At 46.1% G+C, this 14,118-nt stretch overlaps 1 protein-coding gene across 6 annotated transcripts in view; it reads left to right on the plus strand.

Annotated features, from left to right (window-relative positions):
* Positions 1–14,118, plus strand: part of LOC143776408 (snRNA-activating protein complex subunit 1-like) — a 51,167-nt gene that overhangs the window by 10,198 nt on the left and 26,851 nt on the right. For all 6 annotated transcript variants that reach the window (XM_077265814.1, XM_077265820.1, XM_077265807.1 and 3 more), the window contains 5 exons: positions 124–283; positions 2,157–2,297; positions 3,936–4,040; positions 4,340–4,498; positions 5,171–5,224. In XM_077265814.1, coding sequence (XP_077121929.1) covers positions 124–283; positions 2,157–2,297; positions 3,936–4,040; positions 4,340–4,498; positions 5,171–5,224 — 619 coding nt within the window. The remainder of the gene's footprint in view (positions 1–123; positions 284–2,156; positions 2,298–3,935; positions 4,041–4,339; positions 4,499–5,170; positions 5,225–14,118) is intronic.

Raw genomic sequence — 14,118 nt, forward strand, 5'->3', positions numbered from 1 at the left:
TCTTGCCGGTCCGTTTTTGCACCGTGAGCGTGTGATGTGTTGATCCTGTCTTCTAGACCTTTTTATTGTTCCTGCATACTGTTCTTGTCTGTGTATACTAATGACATTTTCATTGTTTTGCAGTGGTGGGATGAGGAGTCTGGAGTCTATCCGGTTCACAAGGGAAGTACTCTCCGTGGCCTCAACTTATTTCCTTCCACCGTACACATTTCAGATCAGAGTGGGGGCCATGTACTTGCTGTATGGTCTGTACAACACGCAGCTCTGTCAGCCCAAGCAGAAGGTATTACTGCTTTTTGTGCACCATGGCCGGCGTCAGAAAGCATAATAATAGTTTGCCATCTTATTAACCGCAAGGGATCTGTTGTCATCTGGCAACCATCAGCATGCAGGCTAGCTGCTGCTGCCTGTCAAGACTTCTTATAATGTGAATTATGCCCAGTCTAACAAGATAGTCCTGGTCATTACTTGGATGTCTGATTTTTGCAACCAGTATCTCATTATAACAAGTATCCCAACGACGAGTCGATCATTGGGGGATGTGGCTGACAGGTCTGCATGGTGCCTAATGAAGTTGACAGGCTGTGGGAATAATGTGCTGGATATTCCAGAGGAAGAGCAGCTTTTTGCAGCCACATTGTTCTAGGGTCCTGGCAAGACTATTAAAGGGGTTTTCTGGTTTTATAAAATTCTTGTTTTTTGTTTTTTTTTTGTCAAAACCGCAAACTATTTTTTACTCACACTCCCCGGGTCCGCTGCTGATACTGTTGTCTGTTGTTGTTTGCAGTGCTGACGTTACATCGACAGCACTGCAGTTGATCAATCAGTTTAGCGGCTCCGAGTGGATCATGCCATCTACATGGTCAGAGCTGCTGAGCTCACTGATTGGCTGCAGACAGCAGGAGCAGAAGCGGAGATTCAGACAGAAAAACCCTTAGACAATTATATATATAGATTCTATGTGTATATATCTATTCTATCCTGTCATTCTGTGATTTTTACTGTATGTGGCACATGAATTGACGGCTTTTCAAAGGAGATCTTTGTGTAAGAATCGGACAGCACTTGCATGGTCCGAGTGCTGTGCGATTTTTTTTTTTTTTTTCTTTTTTTTCCCCCTCACACTCAAAGGCTTGCATTGGCGAGTCTCAGACGTTATACGCGTACAATCACAACCTGCTGCGATTTTACATGCACGCCGAATACGCCTGAGAAAAAAAAAAAGGTGATCTGGATTGCCCTATAAAGTAACACTGGGCCGAGTGCTATGCGATGTTTTCCAGGAATAAGGAGCCAAATTAAGGGCGCAACACCCATTTGTAGCTAGGGAGCAGGAGGAAAGGTTTTGCTTCTATGGGCGCATTCACACTTACAGGTCAGCAGCGTGAAATGACCACTGACCAGCTATGTACAAGCCAATCAGCTGTGGTTTTATAGCTTTTTTACACAGGCTCATCACACTTTCATGTGCACCGAATGATCAATAATAGATGGCTCAGTGCCCATAGGCTGCCATTGTTCTCAGCAGCACTGGTGCTCTTTACGCAGGACAGCGTGCTGGCCAAGGTAGCTTAAAAATCATTTTGCGCAACGACTGAAAGTTTTGATTGTTCATAGAGGGATTAAAAGCCCTGCTGACACTGCAAGCTTATCAGGGAACCAAGCGTTCCTAAGAACAACCAGTGGAAATAGTTGAGGGGGAACTACAAGTGATATCGGGAAGAAATATCACAGTATGTCTGTCTCCCTCATCTGCATCCTCCAGTGATTCCTGGGGAAGCGGGACAAAGGAGCTTTTCTTCATGTGATCATCCCCCCCCTTTCTAAATATGAATTTATATACAAAATGTAACGCTCAGTTGCAAAATGACATGAAGTCGCTTGAGTGTAAAGTGCGAGGTGGTATTTTGTATTTCGGGTTAAGTAGCAACAAAGGGTTAAAGCGGCCCTGTGGCTGAAAACCATGCATTGTCTCATGTATATCTGATGCCCTACGTTTGCCTCCTGCTCGGATCGGCGGGCACCCGACAGGGCGACTATGTATGTGATATGTGTAGTCCTTCAGTATCAGGGTGGAGGGTCCCTTTACATACACTATAAAGCTTTTGTTTTGGATTAGACAGAAGGTATGACCTTCCCCTTTTGATCTTGTGCAGATACGTCTATCACTGAAGGACTGGGTGGATGTAGAGCATCTTCATCAAGAGTTAATCAGCGCGCAGCATTTAGACGCCGTGTACATCTTCAGACAGATGCGTCGCATGCGGGCCTTTTATTTCACGGCAATGCCCACCATGGTAAGTCCGAGGCAGGAGGATGTGTTATCAGTATAATCGCGCATTACATCTGTATTAGACACTCGCGTTCTTCGTGGTTGGCTATTGATCCAGTGGAAATGAGTTATTGAGGCATCTGACAGCTGTAATCCCAGAGAAATCACAATGAGTGTAAGGGTATGTGCACACGCTGCGGATTTCGCTGCAGAACCGCAACGTTTCCGCAGCTGCGGATCCGCAGCAGTTTCCCATGCGTTTACAGTATAATGTAAACCTATGGGAAACAAAATCCGCAGTGCACATGCTGTGGAAAAAAACGCGCGGAAACGCAGCGGTTTATATTCTGCAGCATGTCAATTCTTTGTGCGGATTCCGCTGCGGGTTTACATCTGCTCCAATAGAAAACTGCAGGTGTAAACCCGCAGCGGAATCCGCAATAGAAACCGCGATAAATCCGCAGTAAAAACCACAGCGGTTTTACACTGCGGATTTATCAAATCTGCTGCAGAAAATTCCGCAATGGAATCCGCAGCGTGTGCACAATCCCTAAGGAGCCATCCCCATTTTCTTATGGGTTACTGACCTACATTTTGTATAGAAAATAAGGTGATCCCAAAAGTAATAGATGAAGACTAGTAATGAGCGAATATACTCGTTACTCGAGATTTCTCGAGCATGCTCGGGTGTCCTCCGAGTATTTTTTAGTGCTCATTACTAATGAAGACCCTAACTGGGGGGATACAGCCAGAGTGAAGAGTGGCTGCAGAGAGTCTCCTGCTATAGCGACCCCTCCTCGGGTGTCTTGCAGCCAGTGCTATTACTATAAATGGGCACCATGCTTTACCTGTGTCATCCTATGGACATAATCCGGTGGGCTGCGTCCCCCTCTCAGGATCCTTTTTATGGTGTATCTGGCCAGCACTCATTCACCATGCTGCTACGGGAATTTCAACATGCTGCTACAGGAATATTGGAAGCAGGTCCCTTAACAGGGTTGTCCTGATTTTTCTTTAATGATGCCTTCCCTGTAGTTTTTTTTTTTTTTAATGGACATAATGATAGAACTTCAGTGAAGACTGGTAGAGAGAGTGAGCGTGAACAGAATGCAATGCCATAATGCAGATCTGTGGGGCGTTCGGTGTCCATTGCTGCTTTCTATACTACCTACATTTACTATCCAAGTAGTAACATTTGGAATTCAACACCCCACTGCCTTTTGGGTATTAGTGTGGCTCACCAAGTCCTTCCTTTTCCATGATTTCAAGGCTGTAGTGACACGGGGCTATGTGACCACATTCTTTTTATGCACCAAGAAAGAAAAGACTTTGGCTCGTAAGTTCAATTTAGCCCTAGGCCCCCATTTATCTGACAGACACCTAAAGAAGCACCATTATGGCTCCGTCAAGACGGTATGCACCAGGTTACCTTTATTCTAAGGCCGAATTCACACGTTCACATCTATGGACTGCAATTTCCAGACCTGATCATCATATGTCACATTTATCGGGTCAGGAGACCAGTGGACCATCTCTGCACCTAGCTATTGAGTTTGGTTTCGGAGACGGTCAAAGGGTCCGGAAGTGTGAAAGCAGAGAACTGTATAGGAAAGCTTAGCACAGCATTTTATGGCATTGACACCATTTTTTGGCCTTTTTACAGCTGACTTTTAAGTCACAGAAGAGCATACAGCTCGAAGTGAGCAAGGAAGAGTTTCTGGAGAAAAAGGACAGAGTAGCTGACTTGATAACGTCTGAATCATTGGAGGTAACTTTGTTTTTGCTACATTACTATCCTTTCCTCTTTTGTATTGGATTTGCGTCAGTAAAGTAGTATGCAATGCCCAGCTTCAGCGTATGCCCCAGGGGGCCTCATGGCATCCTTCGGATACCCTCCATGCCAATGGCATATAGTTTTAGGGATTTTCATCAGGCTATCTGCTGCTCCCTTGGCTGCTTATTTTGCACCCATAGACTTGTAAGTGACCCACATGTTTGGATTTAGCTGTGTATACTTGTTTGGTGGTGTGTTTTGTTTTTTTGTTTTTTTATTTATTTTTTATTTAGGAAATCATGAATATTCAAGAGCACTACCAGAAAACGAAATGTAATCTTTCTTCTGGTAAATCCCAGCCGAATAAGACGCTGAATTTGATCAAAGAAGATTTTACGGATAGCCTACAATCTTTAGTCGAAGGCTATCAGTTCTGGAAGCAAGAAAAAAGGGTGAGCGAGAAAATACAGCATCCTACACTGAAGTATTATCTGCATGGACGTTGTTGGATCTAAGTATTTCTGACAGCACGTGCCACCACCACAAAAAAAAAGTAGAACGTTTGGTGGAATGTCTGAGGCAGTTTCATTTTCTGTTTTAAATTGAGTTTTGTGAAAATCTTTACACATAAGGGAATGTGCACACCATGCCTTTTAAACCTGGTTGAACTTCCTTTAGGAAATGCTGGCATTTTTTTTGGAGCATCTTCCTTTCTGGCCTCCCCGTAGGCTTTCCAAGTGGAAAACACCAGACACTGGTCAGGAGCCTCTTTGCTACTTGTGAAGCGGTTAAAAGACTGAACATATGAACAGCAAGTCGTTTTGACATAGAAATGCATATGTTCAATCTTTTGAGTGTTTTTAATGCACCTTTTCAGGTGGATTTCCGACCGGAACCCCCTGAAAAGGACATTGGCTTTCCGCAATCACTAGGAGAAGTTGCAGACAGACGTTCACTTCCTTCCCACCTGGAAAATCTTACATGTCGATCGCCGAGCTGAGCGTGTGTTTGAGTGCCCACCTTAAATATCTGATAAGGGGGCATTCTGCTAGTCAGTGAGGTCCCACCCCACAAATGAACCATGAATGTTTGACTCACAGGATCTTTTTTGTTTTTTTTGTAAGGCACCAAGAACCAATACTGATGATGAGCAAGAAGGTACTTCTCAAGAATCCGAGGTCAGTAGTACTGCTTCATCCATACTACACAAGATTTTTCAAAGAAAGGGCTTCAAGACTATGGACACCTTTTTGACTTTGGAAAAATTATGTTTACACATTGACACCCTCATATCAACCATATGGGTTTGTCTTCACTATGAATTATGAATCGGGGCCGTGGAAAGAAGAGCTGATAATTAGTGATGAGTGAACTTGTTGGATAACCTGTTATCTGAGCATGCTCGGGTGTTATCCGAGTATCTTGGGCGTGCTCAGATAATATTTTCTAGTTACATAGTTACATAGTTATTAAGGTTGAAGGAAGACTTTAAGTCCATCTAGTTCAACCCATAGCCTAGCGTGCCCTAACATGTTGATCCAGGGGAAGGCAAAAAAAACCCATGTGGTAAGAGTAAGCTCCATCATGGGGAAAAAAATTCCTTCCCGACCCCACATACGGCAATCAGACTAGTTCCCTGGATCAACGCCTTATCAAGGAATCAATATATATACCCTGTAATATTATACTTTTCCAGAAAGGTATCCAGTCCCCTCTTAAATTGAAGCAATGAGTCACTCATTACAACATCATACGGCAGAGCGTTCCATAGTCTCACTGCTCTTACAGTAAAGAATCCGCGTCTGTTATTATGCTTAAACCTTCTTTCCTTTTTTAAAATATAATGCCTCCAATCAAAAACTACTATATTTCCAGCAAGGTAGGACTGTAGTTAAATAATATAATAAAATATAACTTTTAATAAATATTCCTAAAAAAGCCACACAGGCTCATAAGACAACATGAATCACAACACACATATATATATATGCTGGCTGCTAACGCCACTGAGCTTCATTTAATGCTCTAAAAAACCAGCACGGTGGAATCACACCACCACCTTGTTATATAAGCTGATACTGTGTAAAAGGCATCTTCTCTCATAGATCCCCTATCTAATACACGTTATTAAACAGATCAAACTTACAGGGAGTATTTGATTGCTATCAAAAATCAGAACAATCTCACCCAAAGTGAAGATCGCTTCACAGGAATGCTGTGGTCCCGGAATCCATATATGTGAGGTGGCACCCTGCGTGTCCGTTCAAAACCTCACTCGCAAGGATCCCGCCACTTGCTTGTTTTATCCCTCATTCACGGTTTCTCCTGACGCGTTTCTTTGTGGCAATTTCATCAGGGGAGAGGCCACTTTACAAAATTCATTGAGGTGTGTGTCGACCCACCGGCACACTTAAGAGGGTCGGCTTTCCCGTGTGCAGCCCATACCTTTATGCACAGCGCCGCCATCGCTGGGTGTGTGACGCATCATCCGGGTTCCGGTTTGCATGCGGTCACATGATCCTGAGTAAAAGGGCCATGTCCGCGTGAAGCGCATAGTGACACGCAAGCGTCACTTCCGGTCATGGGAAAGGCTGGAAACTCCACCCACCGGAGAGATACCTAGCGTTGTGTACATGTACGGACACACACAGTGTCCAAAAATAGGTTAGAGGGAATTTTAACCCCTGAGGTACCTGAATCGTAGGTATTATAAACCTCATCCTCACGGGGGAATTTTTAACTCAAATACACAAAAATGACTATAAATGAAGTCCTACAACCTCCATATCCTGGAGGGAGAACATAAAAGGCATTGGCGATCACTAGAAAAGGGGGGTCAAAGCTGTCTATAACTGGAGGTATTGGTGAGGGGCTAAATATCCTCCAACAAGTAAAAAACAAGTGAAAAAAAAAACAAAACACACAGACAATCCTACATTATCATCCTTAGGAATAGACCACTATTTGTATCACACAATTTAGTTGTCAGAGAAGAATTAGATATTATTAGGGATCAAACACCATTTCCATCACAGGAGTTAATTAGACCATCAATACGAAACCACTGGAGACCTGGTGGGGAAAGGGCCGCCTATTTACCCTAAACAGGCCCTACAAATCCTTCTTTCCTCCAGACGTAGAGGATGCCCCCTTGTCCCTGTCACCGGTCTATGATTAAAAAGATCACCAGAAAGGTCTTTGTACTGTCCCCTCATATATTTATACATTAACATAAGATCACCCCTTAGTCTTCGTTTTTCCAAACTAAATAGCCCCAAGTGTAATAACCTATCTTGGTATTGCAGACCCCCCAGTCCTCTAATAACCTTGGTCACTCTTCTCTGCACCCGCTCCAGTTCAGCTATGTCTTTCTTATACACCGGAGACCAGAACTGTGCACAGTATTCTAAGTGTGGTCGCACTAGTGACTTGTATAGAGGTAAAATTATGTTCTCCTCATGAGCATCTATGCCTCTTTTAATGCATCCCATTATTTTATTTGCCTTTGTAGCAGCTGCCTGACACTGGCCACTGAATATGAGTTTGTCATCCACCCATATACCCAGGTCTTTTTCATTGATGGTTTTGCCCAGAGTTTTAGAATTAAGCACATAGTTATACATCTTATTACTTCTACCCAAGTGCATGACCTTACATTTATCCCCATTAAAGCTCATTTGCCATTTATCAGCCCAAGCTTCTAGTTTACATAAATCATCCTGTAATATAAAATTGTCCTCCCCTGTATTGATTACCCTGCAGAGTTTAGTGTCATCTGCAAATATTGAAATTCTACTCTGAATGCCCCCTACAAGGTCATTAATTAATATGTTAAAACGAAGAGGGCCCAATACTGACCCCTGTGGTACCCCACTACTAACCGTGACCCAGTCCGAGTGTGCTCCATTAATAACCACCCTTTCTCCTTCGCCTCATTGGGGGACACAGACCATGGGGTGTATGCTGCTGCCACCAGGAGGCTGACACTAAGTATTACAAAGAAAGTTAGCTCCTCCCCTGCAGTATACACCCCTCTGCTGGCTCCCAGCTAACCAGTTCTTGCTTAGTGTCCGTAGGAGGCACACGGACTGGTCTGCTATTCAGACCCAAAGAATCTTTTTACTTTTACCGGACGAAGGGGGCGACGGATTCTTTCATGTTCCGATCTCCCCCGAACCAACAACAGGCGAGCACGGGAGTTTCACCTCTCTGTATCCTCTCCTGCGACGTGGGAAGCCACTGCCTGAGCTGATTCTAGGGGCGACGGGCCCTTTCATGGGACCGATCTCCCCCCTCCCTTATCAGTCGAGCACTGGAGTGTCACCTTCAGTATCCTCTTCTGCAGCCAGGCCTATTGCCGGACATTCAGCCCTGCCCACCAGGTTTTACCCTCGGCTGTACAGAGGCACTTTACAACGTGGCGTCCGAGCAGCCCCCACTGCACCACCACTATTAAGGGCGGATGGTACAAGGAGGCGGACGGTTCCTCTCCTCCTCCCTAACAAACGGATGATGGATTGAGGTTTATCCCTACACCGTCCACGCTGCACAGAACAGCGCTGAAACCCACATCCGCGGCGGCTCCATGCCGGGACGCGCAACGATGGTGAGTGGATCCATCTTCAGAGGGATATCCATAAAGGCGCAGGCAGCCTCAGCCACTTTCCTGTGGCCCACCTCTCTGAGGTAACGCTCTGGCCGGCTACAAAAATTTAGCCCCTGGCTTCGGCCGATGTGTAGGCCGCATCCCGGAAGTCTCCTGAAATGCCCCGCTGGTGTCGCCCGCCTGCTACAGAAATTTAGGCCCCGGCTTGGGCCTATTCAGCATCGTGTCCGTCGCTCCGCCCCCCGAGTTGGCGCTTCTCGCTCTCTGCGAGATTTTATCTACTCTGCAGCTCACAGTGGCCATCTTGGTTCACCCGGCCGGCTCACACTGAGGCAACGATTTTTAGCATTAAGGGGGCACAACCACTCTACATCAAGGCATTAAACGCGCAAGTATTCTCCCTTCTTAAAGGCGCATATAGTATTGTCTGGTTTTAAAGGCGCATGTCCAGTATTGTCTGTTCTTAAAGGCGCAGGTCCAGTATTGTCTGGTCTTAAAGGCGCATGACCAGTATTCTCTGTTCTTAAAGGCGCATGTCCAGTATTCTCTGTTCTTAAAGGCGCATGTCCAGTATTATCTGGTCTTAAAGGCGCATGACCAGTATTCTCTGTTCTTAAAGGCGCATGTCCAGTATTCTCTGTTCTTAAAGGCGCATGTCCAGTATTGTCTGGTCTTAAAGGCGCATGTCCAGTATTCTCTGTTCTTAAAGGCGCATGTCCAGTATTGTCTGGTCTTAAAGGCGCATGTCCTGTTTTGGCTGGTCTTAAAGTCGCATGTCTCGTATTGTCTGTTCTTAAAGGCGCATGTCCAGTATTCTCTGTTCTTAAAGGCGCATGTCCAGTATTGGCTGGTCGTAAAGGCACAGGTCCAGTATTGTCTGGTCTTAAGGGCGCATGTCCAGTATTGTCTGGTCTTAAAGGAGCATGTCCAGTATTGTCTGGTCTTAAAGGCGCATGTCTAGTATTGTCTGGTCTTAAAGGCACGTGACCAGTTTTTCCCTGGTCTTAAAGGCGCATGGCCAGCATACCCTGGTCTTACGCACATGGCCAGTATGCCCTGCTCTTAAAGGCGCATGACCAGTATTCCTGGTCTTAAAAGCACGTAACCAGTATTCCCTGGTCTTAAAGACGCATGACCAGTACTCCTTGGTCTTAAGGGCACATGTCCAGTATTACCTGGTCTTAAAGGCACATGACCAGTATGTCCTGGTCTTAAAGGCACGTGACCAGTATGCCCTGGTCTTAAAGGCACATGACCAGTAGGCCCTGGTTTTACGCACTTGGCCAGTATGCCCTGGTCTTAAAGGCACATGACCAGTACGACCTGGTTTTTAAAGGCACATGACCAGTATGCCCTGGTCTTAAGGGCACATGACCAGTATGTCCTGGTTCTTAAAGGCACATGACCAGCATGCCCTCCTCCTAAAGGCACAAGACCAGTATACCCTGGTCTTAAAGACGCACGACCAGTATTCCCTAGTCTTAAAGGCGCATGACCAGTATTTACTGGTCTTATGGGCACATCATCAATCCTAAGCTGGTCACTCTAACTGAGCTCTGGAGCCTTCCGCCGCTCATCCCTAACCGCAACCCAGATATACATGGTCCCTTTCCTACATGGGAGCGTCCGCTAGCAGGGGCCGCAAGTGTTCTAGAAAAACGTACAGGCGTCTGCAAAACGGAAGTTTTCATTTCCTAATCTCTCCCCCATGATTTGTTGAGAACAACGCTGAATATGGATCGCATATTGCCTTGGATTGCAAGAGGTTCAGAAAAGGAGGGACTCTCCTATTTATACCATCAACAAATCGACGAGCAATTCACTGGACAGAAGCCGCTAAGTAGGTTGCCATACCTGGTCTGATTTTTATGGGCGACGGGTCCTTTTAAGGGCACCGATTCCCCCCACATCTTCAACAGACGAACACATGCAGTGTCGCCTCCATGTATCCTCTTCTGCATCCAGGCCTAATGCCAAACAACCTGCCCTGTCCACCCGGGGACCTCAACTCTGGGGATGTACAGAGGCACACATCTTTGGCGTCCGAGCACCCCCCTTTGTATCAATTTAGGGGATGATGCAAGAAAGCGGACGATTCCTCTCCACGTCCCTGTTAACAGAATGGTGGATCGAAGGTTCCTAATTTTCTACTCTGCACGAAGATGGCAAGAGGCCTGCTGGTTGCAGCCCCGCATTCTGCCACTTGGCAGTCTAACCAGGTGGAAATTCTTGTGGTATACCTACCAGTATCCCTGCCCGATGTATCATCAATTAAAAAAAACCACAGACGGTCGGATAGCAAATCTGGTTCGTTCCGTCTTGTGGCTTCGGGTTCAGCGCTCTACCATTCTTTAGCGCCACATGATGTTGCTTGACCAATAGTCTCCTGGTCAGACCTTATCTACTTCAATTCAAATCAAATCTTCTGAGCAGGAGACTAACAAGGGATCGTATTTTTTCTACAGACCCATCCAGCAGTAGAACCATTGTCCTGGACAGTCTAGATCTAAGGGATCTTGGTTTCACGAAGGAGAAAATGAAAACTATGATCATTCCTGGACCTCAAACTTCTAACAACCTTTGACAAGGCCCTCCTTTTTCAGATGCAGTTCCTCCGCTCAGCCATTACTTCAACAGAAAAAAAAAAAAAAAAGTGGAGTTTTCTGGCATCCATCGACATTCGGTTTTCTTACCCTCACATGTCTACTTTTTTCCCCTCTACAATTATCTCTTCTCCTTTCCATTCGCGAACAGCATTTTCAAGTCACGACCTTGCCCTTCAGCCTGGCTACCGCACCACAGTGGTCGCAACGCTCATAGCAGTTGTCATGTGCTTCTTGCACCCTAGAAACATGGTCGTCCTGCCCTACTCGGTCGACTTTCTAGCCGCTCTACAAGGACTACGCTAAGTCGTCTATATCACTTGCAATACCCTCTCACTTGGGCTAGCAGCTAAACTTAGACAAGTTTTTTTTTCCTCATTCCCAGCCCAGCAGATCCTCTTTGACGATGATCCTGCACAAGAAGGATGGTAATTCTCTCTCTCGAGTCAAGGTCGTGGCCCTTCAACACGGAGCTTGTGCACTTGATCACTCATTCCCTCGGTTCATTCAATTAGCTAGGAGGGTTCTGAGCAATAAGACGAAAACGGAAGTAGTTTTCTTTTGCTCCGCTCGTTTTCAGCAAGTCAATCAGGCTTTCAAAAGGTAGTCTCTAAGCTCCTTCCTCATCCAGAGCCTTCTTCTGGTCCAATGGTTATTAGGGATACCAATGCCCGTCTTCTTCTCCCGATCATTTCTCTGGGGATCCGAACAGTACGGCTAATCCTACAGCAGGTCCACTGCCCTTAGGCGGGTCAACCATCCGTCTTCAATTTGGATAATGCCACGGCTGTGCCATACGTCAATCATCTCGCAGGTACCCACAGTCAAGCGCCATGGCCGAGGTACCTCGCACTCTCTGATGGGCCGAGATCTATCATTCGGTGATCTCAACAGTACATGTCCCTGGAGTAGAACACTGGGCGGCTGACATATTCAGCCGTCAGGGTTTTCTCCTCAAGTGAGTGGGAACTTCACTCGGAAGTCTTCCTTCACATCTGCCTTCACTGGAGTACTCCAGATGTAGGTCGGATGGCGTCCAAGCTGAACGCCTATGTACTCCAGTTCATGGTTTGGCTTCAAGATCCAAGTCCATCGCAGTGCATGCTCCGTTTCTTCCACGGTACCAATTTCCATAACTCCTCTTCCACTATGTCTGAGATCTTTTTGGAAGCAGAAAAGGCCCCCAGTGATCCCGGGAGACCCGCACTGACCATATCAGGTTTTCTCGCTTGCGGTACTAGTATTTCTCCGTCTTTTTTCGTCAAAACTGGAAATATGGACCTTCTCGCAGGGAGCCTTCACCTGTAGTTCTTCCCTACCGCGTACCGTTAGATCTGGGGGACCTTAATGGTCCTGGGGATCTTACAGTAGACTCCTTTTTCGATCCAGAAAGACTTTACTATCAGGGAACGTCACTCCCCTTTTTTCTCTGCGTTCTTGTCATCCTGATGAGTCTTCAGAGCTTGCCACTCTGTTCCTTTCAGTCTTTTTTCCTTATTACCATCAATGCATTGTTGCCCTCAAGCCATCCCCTTCCCTCGTTGCCAAGGTGGTTTTGTATTCCCACTGTTGCAGGGGCATTGTCCTCTCATCTCTTTCGGCTCCAGTCCACACAACGGAATGGGTTCTCCATAATCCGGAAGAAGTGAGTGCTCCAAGTGGGTACGTATCGAGGACGGCGTCCTTCCGAAGGTTGGACACTTTGCTTGGGCTTCTCGATGGTAAGTAGGCTTCCCGACGGTCACAGGAAGGGTTTAGCCGTGTTCATCGGCCATGTTAGCCTGGTGGATTCTTTTCACCATCCAGGAGTCCTTCCGTGCTAGATGTCAGCCTATCTCCCTGTCTCAAGGCTCTAGGCACCAGGCGTTGGCAAGCACGACCGCAAGCTTGCGAATTCCTCCAGTCCGCATGCATTCTTGAAGCACTATAATTCACACACTTCCACAGATGTGAGTCTGGGCAGGCGGACTTTGCAGGCCGCCTTGGCGCACTTGTAAGTAGCGGTTACACGGCCTGATCTGATGTTGTCCCCACCCAGGGACTGCTTTGGGACGTCCCATGGTCTGTGTCCCCCAATGAGGCGAAGGAGAAATAGGGATTTTTGTGTACTCACCGTAAAATCCTTTTCTCCGAGCCATTCATTGGGGGACACAGCTCCCTCCCTATTATTAGTTGTATTTGTTTTTATCATTTGATATGTTATACTCTCATATATAATGTGACATGCTATACGCTTATATGTTGTTATTGATCTCCTACTGCTTTTGCACCGAACTGGTTAGCTGGGAGCCAGCAGAGGGGTGTATACTGCAGGGGAGGAGCTAACTTTCTTTGTAATACTTAGTGTCAGCCTCCTGGTGGCAGCAGCATACACCCCATGGTCTGTGTCCCCCAATGAATGGCTCGGAGAAAAGGATTTTACGGTGAGTACACAAAAATCCCTATTTGTTTCCTATCCCTGAGCCAACTCTCAACCCACTTGCACATATTTTCCCCTATCCCCATTATTCTCATTTTATGTATCAACCTTTTGTGTGGCACCGTATCGAAAGCTTTTGAAAAGTCCATATACACTACATCTACTGGGTTCCCTTGGTCCAGACCGGAACTTACCTCTTCATAGAAGCTGATCAAATTAGTCTGACATGAACGGTCCCTAGTAAACCCGTGCTGATACTGGGTCATGAGGTTATTCCTCTTCAGATACTCCAGTATAGCATCCCTTAGAATGCCCTCCAGGATTTTACCCACAGTAGAGGTTAAACTTACTGGCCTATAATTTCCGAGTTCAGTTTTTGTCCCCTTTTTGAATATTGGCACCACATTTGCTATACGCCAGTCCTGTGGTACAGACCCTGTTATT

This window comes from Ranitomeya variabilis, chromosome 1 (assembly GCF_051348905.1).
Source record: "Ranitomeya variabilis isolate aRanVar5 chromosome 1, aRanVar5.hap1, whole genome shotgun sequence".
Lineage (NCBI taxonomy): Eukaryota > Metazoa > Chordata > Amphibia > Anura > Dendrobatidae > Ranitomeya > Ranitomeya variabilis.